Source organism: Balearica regulorum, chromosome 5 (assembly GCF_011004875.1).
Source record: "Balearica regulorum gibbericeps isolate bBalReg1 chromosome 5, bBalReg1.pri, whole genome shotgun sequence".
NCBI classification, from domain to species: domain Eukaryota; kingdom Metazoa; phylum Chordata; class Aves; order Gruiformes; family Gruidae; genus Balearica; species Balearica regulorum.
This window is the reverse complement of record NC_046188.1, coordinates 68,544,740-68,554,532: the sequence shown is the minus strand read 5'-3', so window position 1 is coordinate 68,554,532 and position 9,793 is coordinate 68,544,740. Positions and strand designations below refer to the sequence as shown.

The 9,793-nt window shown below is 45.0% G+C and overlaps 1 protein-coding gene across 1 annotated transcript; it reads left to right on the top strand.

Annotated features, from left to right (window-relative positions):
• Positions 1-2,942: 2,942 nt before the first annotated feature.
• LOC104629534 (CD59 molecule (CD59 blood group)) lies at positions 2,943-9,793 on the top strand. The gene is made up of 4 exons (XM_075755422.1): positions 2,943-3,159; positions 5,757-5,829; positions 6,498-6,599; positions 8,155-9,793. The coding sequence occupies exons 2-4, from the start codon at positions 5,775-5,777 to the stop codon at positions 8,346-8,348; spliced, it is 351 nt and encodes a 116-aa protein (XP_075611537.1). The 5' UTR covers positions 2,943-3,159; positions 5,757-5,774; the 3' UTR covers positions 8,349-9,793.

The window sequence follows — 9,793 nt, the reverse complement described above, 5'->3', positions numbered from 1 at the left end:
GAGCAATAATTATGTGACTAGCGTTGCCATAGTCAGTTCCTCTTTTTGACATCCAGGATTAGTAGCTCCTATGAGGAAAACCAGTATATTGTGGTTCCAACTGAATGTTTCCATTATTGACTAGTTACTGCTTGTACAGAAAGTCTGCTTTTTCTTTACAAGTCATAGTAGTAGATTCTCTGTGTGCTCATCTTTGTCTAGTGCCTTGCAGCATTTGGATCTTCCACAGTAGTACAAGGTAGAGAAACAAATAGAGCGTGGCCCCTACAAAACATCTAAAGAAGCAAAAAAAGTTTGTGTTGTCCCTCACAGAAGTCTGAACAGCAGTGTGAATTGCTGGAGTGGTTTAAAAACATTTCCATTTCGAGGATTCCTCAGTATTAACCATGAGGAGAAAACGTGATGTGCTTTTTTTTAATAGAAATTTCATAATCTGTCAGAAGGACCAGTGAAAAAAAAGATTTAGTGGAACTAGAACTTAGTGCAGTGCTGTAAGTCTGTTGTGTATTTTTAAGGACAGATGACTCTCATGGTCACAGGCTTGGTACTTTGCCAGGGTCTGTATGTTCCAGCTAAGTGATAGCAGCTGAAGGTCTACGGATACCAGGAATTGGGAGCATGAGTTTACTTGTCCCAGGGAGCGGTTCTCCCTTGGGTTGTTAAAGAAGAACTATAATTATTGCTTACTGTGGGAGAGGCTGAGATACAGGACAATGCTTTTCTGTCAACTTCTGAGCGCTCACGTGAGGGTTTGCGGCCTCCGATTCAAGCACGGGACTCCTGCGATCTCTGCGCATGTGAAGCAGGTAACCAGGCAGAGGGAATGACGTGTCGCCGCCGTTGTACCAATGCGTGTGTATTTGTAACAGGAAAAGGGTCCTCCTGTTGCTTCAGGCAGCTTTTTTAGTGTGTGGCACGCTGCCTAAAGTTACCAGATGCAGCGTTACTGCAAGCGTTGTAACTCTTCATTACATGCAGTTGAAGAAGTGCTTATCCAGTGGGTCTCCTCGCCCCACCCAAACCCGAAGCTTTTTCCGGATGGGTATGGAAAGTGAAGCAGCCAAGTCTGCTGAAGAAAACAAGACTCAGTTATGTTTGTCAGCACTGCCAGACTGTAGAAATCTTCACTGAGAAAGTGGGAGAGAATCGACTGTCAAGATCCCACTTCAAAGACAGCACTTCGCCAGCGGTGTTGGGTAGGTGTACCGGTAACTGCCGATACGCCCAACCCCTGAATCCTTCCTGTGGCGGTTATGACCCGTGCAACGCACACGCAGATTGTCACAGGTCTATGTCCTTCCCTTGGCCGCTGTCATTCAGGTTCAGCCTGAATTCCCTTGGCTTCTCCTGACTCAGATCCTGACTGTTTGATACTGATGCTTGGTTACGACTTCTGGCAAGGTAAAATAAGCCTCGTCGAACATCTATGAATTCAGCGTATGGTTAAAAACCTACCACATCCAACACAATATGTAACTAATCTAGTCCTCCTTTTGTCCAGGCCTACGCTGACAGGCTCTTTATAATTGCGCTGTAGGATTCCTTCAGCGTTTTTGTGGGCTTTGCTGCCTGGATGTTTAATGAAGAGAACCTTTGGCACCGTTTCCTTGCTGTGACTGCATCGTGCGAGAGAAAAACAAGTGGTGTGCCAGCCAGTGGGGAAAAAAAAAAAACACCCGAAAGTTGCTGTGCAAGTTATTCCACGGCTGGATTTTTTTTTTCTTTCCTGTTGCTGTTTAAAGTAATTTCTCATCACCTATGCAAAGAATGTAAGGTGGAAAATTCAGGCCAAGTTGGAAACACCATTTATCTGTGATGATAGATAAATGTATCCTCTGCTCCCAGTTCCTCATACAGATTTCAGAAGGGCAAACAGATAAAAAAGTTCAGCTACAACTGAAGTTAAGTTCCTTGTTCCCAGTTCCTCAATGCAAAATTTGCTAAGTGAATTAATAAATTAAGGAATTTTTTATATATATATATATAGTCTTAATTGAGTGGCTTCTCATTTAATTAGTTGCATACAATAACACACAAGCATCTTCCATCTCTCTGCTTTTATTTATGGCTTAAACAGAGGTAAAATCATCATATCCTGAGCTGACTGATAATCATCTTAACTCCTGTAATGCACCAACAGAATCTGAGTTAAGTTCTGACTGGTTTAGGATTTACTTTAGGTTTAACGAATAAATTTGCAGTTGTGCTATGGTAACAAAAATAAATCCAGAATACTTTTTGAAATACTACTGGTAGTTACAGGTATTTCATATTGTATTCAAGTCAGCGCTGGGGTTTTCATTATTTATTTATTTCTAAATACCACTGTTCTAAACCTCTTAATGCAACAAAAAACACTTTTGGTGTCCTCAACTACATTTCTGTTGCTCTCTGGTGTTTTTCTGGGTTGTGAATGTTCAGGTCTATATCCAGCCAACTTGGAGGAAACTGCCACTTTCCATTCCTGGTTGTTTCCCTTTGTGTGCCTAAAACTCTGCATCATTTTCCTTAGTCCTGTCTATTAATTCATAACCGCAAGTGGAGATGCTTGACAAGCAGGGCCGCATGGTGCTTTAGAAGAAAGCCTTTGAGGGTGATGAGTGTTTAATTGCAGTCGAGCTGATCCCATTTTCTCCATCAATCGTTCCGTCCCCCCAAGAAGCCGGGGGACACCCCTCGCGGTGGCTCTGGGACCCCTAAAACCACCTTCCCTCTGCGCAGAAGGGAAGCAGGGTGGGCGCAAAGCGCAGGTTTAGCTGCTGGGCTAGAGATGAAGCGTAGCACAGCTCCGCTTAAGGAAGCATCTCCATCCATCAGACAAACCCCACGAGAAATCCTCAGAGCTGGTGCCACGCAGCGCTATACGCGTACATATGTGCATGTGCGTATGTGGGAGAGATGCATTCGTAGAAGTTTTCGCGGCCTGTTTAAGTATTGCGCAATAAAGATCAGTCACCGTCTTACAGGACCGCATCTCCCGTGGGCCTTGGCTCCCGGGGGCTGGCGGCTTCTCGCTCCCCTGGCCGGGGCCGGGCCGGGCCGGGCCGCTGCTCCGCCCCCGGGGGGGGGGGTGGCACAGCCGAGAGAAGCGGCGGTGCCGCCGCATTCCCCACCCCTTCCAGCAGACGGTGCGGAGCTGGGCGGCAGCGGGTGCCCGGGGTAGGTGAGGGGCGAGCGGCGGGGGACATGGACACGGGACGGGGCGGAGTGGAGGAAGCCCGGCGCCCCCCGGCTCGTCGGGGCGCAGTGGGGAGCGGGGGTGGGGGGCAGCCCCACGTCTCACCGGGAGCCAGAGGCGAACCGGTGGGCCGGGGCTCCGGGGGGTGGTGGCAGAGGGGGCGAGCGGGCAGAAGGGCAAGTCCTCGGCTGGCCAAGGGGAGGGGGGGAGATGAGAGTTTTTCCCCAGGAATTGGGAGGGGAGGGAAGGGATTTTTTTTGGGGAAAACTGTCTTTATACCTTGTTAACCGGGATGGGGAGGATCGGTTTTATACGCCCGGGTCTGAGTCATGCCGGCGGAGCGGCGGCACCGCAGTGCGCTAAGCGGGGCGGGCTGCGGCGCCCCGGGACGCTGGGCCGAGGGTCCGGCCGCCGCCCGCAGGGAAGCGGGGACCGCTGCGGGGGGACACCCCCCCCCCCAACCCCCGGAGCGACGGCTGGATCGCGGCGGCCAAGGGCGGGGGAAGACGGGGGCAGGTACTGCCCGGGGCGTGCTGCAGCTAACTTAAAAAATAGATGGGAGGGAGCCGGGTTGCAGCTGCCAGGTGGTTGCTGGCTACGAGCTACCTCGGAAAACGAAGCGGTGCAAAGCTCATCAGCTGCTAAAACGCCCTAGTCCCTGCAGGAATTGCGGCTCGTAGTCCCAGTTACCCTTTTCTTGCCTCTTTCTGCTCTGGGGTTGTGATGAAAACAGCAGCCGGGTCTTGTACGTGCGCTCTCTCTCCCAGGTGGGACTGCAGAGAAATTCTTCTGTTTCCCAGCCAAGGCAATAAGGCTTTCTGCTACCGCAGTTGCTGTTTCTTGTTATTGAGATTGGTATGATGCTTCAGCTAAAACAGTAATTTAGAAAATTCAGTTTGGGAAATGTTTTCTGCCTTGTTTCTTTTAAGCCATGTTGTGAATTGCTGTCTATACATATATATTAATTTTTTAAAGCTAAAATTTGTTGTCTCATCTCTCTGTCATTCAGGAGTACCGAAAAAATTACTCATTTTAACAAAACAGATTGGTTGAATTTCTACTGTCAAAGCTATTATGCTGGCTATGATGATTTTTATTAATCTACCTTCTATTTATTCTGGCCGTGACTTGGTTTTGCTAAAAGGCCAAATTGTTTCACTTTGCTGACACCGTTGTGTCATGGAGGGCTGCTGGAAGATGGAGAGGTTCCCGGGAAGATTCTTGTTGCTGTCCAGAACGGCTCTTGCTTTAACCACCAGACTAATGGCACTCCTGCAGATTCACGTCACTGTGGGATGAGCCTCTCTGGTCTTGGAAGGCTTCTCACAAAGTTGTTTACCCCAGAAAATCATCTCATCCTGCACATTATGGTTTTGTTTTTCTTGGTTTTCCTGCTCATGCAGACAGGGAAACAAACAAAAAAAAAAGGTAGAGTTGTTTTTGTTGGTTTATATTTTTCCAGTAGAAAAAATAACTAGACTTAAGGTTGAGCATTTCAGTATTGTTTACTGTGAAACTGTCTTTTCAAGTTCACAGTTAGTCTTCTGGGAGGAAAAAACCTTCAACCCAGTGTGATTGTGGTATGTCACAGTAGGTTCTTAGCTGCATATAGAAAGAACGTCAAGCAGTATTAACAGAGTCAAGAGCAGCGATGTGACTGTTTTGCTGCAGCCTTATCATAAGTGAAACTTGTTATCAGGATGCCTTTAATTCTTTGGGACTTCTAATCCCACTTGGGCTTTGAAGACAAACACAAAATCATGCCGTCCTAGCATAAAGTATGGTCCCTCTCTCCCTCTCACCCCCCGTATCTGCCTGATACCTGGTCTGAATAGCCTCTTCTCTGCAATAGCGGAGATTTTTTTAGTGGTAGATATTATTGTTTGTCATTCAGACTCTGTGTGCAGAAGTCTATCAAATAACTCCTGCTTTGGAGTTGCCTGTGTTAAAAAAAAATCACCCTGACCTTCCTATCTCACCGCTACGGATGGATAATTGTGGAGGACCGGAGCCATCGCTGCAGTCACTTGGGGGGTTATTGCATGTGTCCGTCCCTCAGCGAGAGGGAGAAATTTTGGGAGAGGAGAGGCAAAAGCCCCCTTAGTGCAGACAAATCTCTCGCAACCCTGTGAGAGAGGAGAAAGGAGCACGGTCTGGCTCCAGGGTCATTGGGGAACTGCTGCAAAAGAAAAGGTATTGGGGCCCCAGACGGCCTCTCTTTTTGTAAGGTGAATTTGTAGCTGTCAGAAATGGAGAGACCTGTTGAACGGTGAAATCAGAGGGGAGAAAGGAGAGCGATTTACAGCCTGTGGGGGCTGAAACCCCTGTTCTCAGAATAAAACCCCTGTTCTCAGAATAAAACCCCTGTTCTCAGAATAAAACCCCTGTTCTCAGAATAAAAATCCTCTCTTGGAAAGTGCTGTTACTTTTCTCTCTTTCACTCATTTTCCAGGCCAATGTGTTCAGTTCCATACTGAATCAAGTCTTGAAACCTCAGTTCATCACCGTGTATTTTGCTATTTTTATGTAGCTTTTAAATAGAATAAACATGTAACATCTGTTCATGCCTTCAAATTAGGGAAGAAGCGTAATCAAGATGAACCGCATCCTGTTAACCGCCTGCGTTGTTCTGGTTGCCTTTTGTAGTTCGGGTGAGTATGAGTGGTACTTTCCTGATGTGATGTTATGACAGGGGCTGAGGAAATCATGGAAAAAATGTCGGAGAAGGAAAAAATATCAAGAAGGGCCTGGATTATTTAATACCGCTTTGGGGAACGACAGTAGCCATCGAAGTAGGGTTTAGTTTCTGGTGCTGATCGTCTTTGGTCAGAAGATTGAATCGGGAGCAGAATATGATGCTGCTGAATCTGGTAACAGACCGTTCTGGTTTGCTGCTGGGAGAGCGGAAATTGGAAACTAGATGTGTAGCGTAGGAGAGAAATGAGGTGAGAGAAAAAAGGGATAGAATAAAATTCTACCAGAAGTGTCTCTTCTTGCCTGTCCTTTTGCAAAAGGCAATCTTTAAGAGTAGATGAAAGCAGCAAACATTTAAGATATTATTCTGCAGGGACATAAAGGTAAGTGGTTTTAAGAATGATGTAAGTACGTGCTTCAGATCTTCCTTTCAGAATTGCCAGTCTCGATTTGTACACCTACAAACGCCTGTAAATTTTAGCTTGACTCTAATAACCAGGCATATGTTTTGTGACAGGTAGATGCAGGTGGTGATTCTTCTTTTTTTTTTTTTTTTTTTCCTTTTTAATGCTGCTACTGTTTCAGTACTTTATTATTCAGTAAAGATAACCCCCTGTCTTCTTAGGTTATGCCCTAAGGTGTTACCACTGCGAGAACAGCCCTTCCTTATGCAAGACCAATAGTACTTGCTTAGCAACTGAAGATACTTGCTTGCAGATGAAATTTGGTATGTATACTGTCCTACAGACCTAAACCAAACATGTTTATATCCGTTTTCATTGCTTGTGTGCTTCTAATCTGGCCTTAGCATGCATTCCTTAGCCTCACTCAAAATAAGGTTGCAGATATTTTTGAAGGTCATGCTTATAGTAAATTGATATATTTTGACTTCCAGGCAACTGAGAAAGATAATGATGATGGAGATAGCTGATTTAAAATTGTACAAGCGTATACACAGGTATCTGTAGATCCAGATTTAAAAAAAAAATAAAAAATGAAAACAACAAAACCCCCACCACCTAAAGGAGCTGAAAACAAATAGGAGACAGCAATGACTTCAAAATACAAAACCTTTGCCCTAAACTTGTTACACTTTACAACCAGATAAAGCACGTGTAACCCACAAAATATGAAGACTCAGTCATTTATGAATTGATGCTATTAAAATAAATTCTCTTTTCCTGAGGGTGAAGCGACCTGCGTCTCAGGAAGATGGTCGGGGATATTCAGGGCATAAAGTTACTGTTGTTAAATAACGTTTAAGTAACTCTTACTACCAGTGCCAGGGGGATCACTGGAAAACCAGAAGTACCGAGTCAACTGAAATAATCTCCTTTCCCAACTGGTTCCCCCTGCTCTGGAAAGACTGTTGGGCTGGCTTTGGACAGCAGGAACCAGGATGGGGTGGGACTGCTCTGTTCCCCAGGATGGTCCCTGCTAAAGCTCATGACTTGGCGTGGAGGAAGGAAGCTTCTAGCACTGGTGGACCAGGCTGCTGCTCTGTGCTGCTTGCGTCCTAAGGAATTTCCTCTTTTGCTATTTGCCTTGAGCCTAAACCTTCATGAGCACAAACTGTAGGCTTTCTGTAGCACATAAACCTTCATGAGCACAAACTGTAGGCTTTCTAGCATGCAGCCTACGGCGGTTGTCCATCATCAGAGTCAGGAGTTGAGTGCTTGAGGTGTCAAGCTAGGGAAGATGGAAGACAACCTCTGGTGTCCAGGGGAATGAGCAAGAGAAAGGAAGGGCTCTTCTGTTTTTCAAGCTCTGTCTTCTGCATGTTGCCTCTGGAAATGAGGCTGGTCAGATCTGATGGGACTTGTCTTCAGCGCAAAAGCTAGCTTGAGTTAGCAGACTCGCTCTGAGCTTTGTGGAGGGAGAATGGCGTTGCTGTAGGACAATGCAAGAGCAATGCAAGTTGAGCTAGCTGTCCTCCTCTGTCAGCAGCCCCAGGGCAGGTGTCACTCAGTCTCCACCCTGTATCTCCCAGTGGGGCATTTGGACGAAATTGGAAGCACTGGTTAGCTTGAGCTGGAAATCTTTCTTAACTTCTGGCTAAGAGCTACAAGAGCGCGCTGTGGAGGCAGGGCCATGGCTTGCTATCGCTCTTTGCACTACTAAGTGCCTAGTGAAGGCAAATTTGGAAACTTCTAAACACTTGAAAAGAAGCTAAAAAAGCAAGTATGTGGCACTCTCAGCAGTGATTCTCTCTCCGTGCCAAAAATGGTATTCCTTTCAATATTCTCTTAATCTGTTTAATTTTTTTTTTTTTTTTTGCGTAGGTAAATTGAGAACTTCCTCCTGCTGGAAGGCATCCCAGTGCAGTATTAATGATATTGCCCAATTCTTCCAGTTGGATAATTTCGAATTCTTTTGCTGCCAACACGACTTGTGTAACGAGAGCTCAATTATTGGGGTTAACAAAGCAGTCTTCAGTATTGCCTCTGCAATAACCATGTTATGGATGCTTCTGTAAGAATCTGTAAGCCGTACTTTCAAGCTGAAATTATACAAAATCCTTAACTCTTTCTGAATTGTACTTCTCGCATTTTCAGTTCTAACTGTGGGCTGAAAGATTACCTTTTAATTTTAAATTCTGTTTCCTAAGGTTCCATCTGTTAAATCACTGTCTCCATTCATCGGAAGGAGATGTATATTGTTACCAGTTATAGGGAATTTGGGTGTTTTGGCCTGCCGTATTCATGGGGAAAATAACTTGTTACGAAGTAGCGTTATCTTGTGGAGAACCTGGGCAAACTTCAGGGGGTGATGTGAAAGGGAAGGAATACTATTGGGTTTTTGCTGGAAAATGATTGTTTCTTACTGTCCCATAAGTTGTCATTAATTTTGGTTGGGATTTCTGGTTTGAGGTTTGTTTTGGGAGGGGTTTTTTCAATGCTACCTTGTCATACGCCAAGCAGTGGATTTGCCCTCAACACAAGAAATGTTGGATCAGAAGTGTAAGCTTGCTGCAGTCTTCATAATGAGTATGGAAATACTTAATTTCAAGTGATACAGACTCTGTTCCCATCATTGTAACTTTTTTTTTCCTTTATACAAATAATATAACCTTGTAAGTACCGTTATTTTTGGAGAAAGCATTTACATTTCTTAAACCAAAACAATGCTATCAGTGAGAAACACTTTCCCTCTTTTTATATTTCCGTGAGCATGCAGACAACACGTGCTAGCTGCTTTTTTTCTTTTCCTTACACTTTAGCCACATCTAGGATTTTAACTAAGCATGTGCTTTGCACTGAGTGGTTATTGGTATACTGAAAACTGTTTGAAAAATGCTACGGAATTCAAATGGCACGTCTAGTTAATTTTGCTGGGTAATTAGCTTTTGGGTTTTTGTTGAAAACAGTGACATGTAAACTTAACCCTTCAAGCTTCTACCTAAGAGTATTAAACGAAACCTTGCAGAGCTTTATATTTTGACTTTTATGCAACTCTATAAATAGCAATACAAAATAGTCGCGTATTTATATAGCATGAATAAAACCCGCTCGGTTTGTATACGGAAGAGGTCTGAAGTTGAAATATTCTGTACATTGCTCCGCCTCGGTGGCGGAGACAGACCTCTGATACTTCTCCAGTTCTTAGGGACCCTCTCGGTCAGGTACAATGTCAAATTCTCCTTTTTCTCTTCTGGAGCTCTGGGCATGTCCCTGCAAGAGTGGTGGTCCATTGCCAATGGCGTATCCTCTTTCCGAGGACCCGTGCTTGTGCTCTGCAGGGTGCCGGTGACACCAGTTTGCCCAGTCGTGACGAGGGTGTTACTCCAAATCTATGATGTATTCTGCGATGTGTCTTTTGGTTGAGCTTCTCTTAGCTATGAAAGCATCCTGGCATCTCGCTGATCACTCAAAATATGGAAGTTGTGCTGTCTTTGATTAATAAAAATGTCAAAAAAGAAAA

Coding starts and splice junctions, on each gene's coding strand:
- LOC104629534 (XM_075755422.1), top strand. CDS start 5,775: ATGAACCGCATCCTGTTAACCGCCTGCGTTGTTCTGGTTGCCTTTTGT. Junction 5,830..6,497: donor GGTTGCCTTTTGTAGTTCGG/GTGAGTATGAGT, acceptor CTGTCTTCTTAG/GTTATGCCCTAAGGTGTTAC. Junction 6,600..8,154: donor TTGCTTGCAGATGAAATTTG/GTATGTATACTG, acceptor TTTTTTGCGTAG/GTAAATTGAGAACTTCCTCC.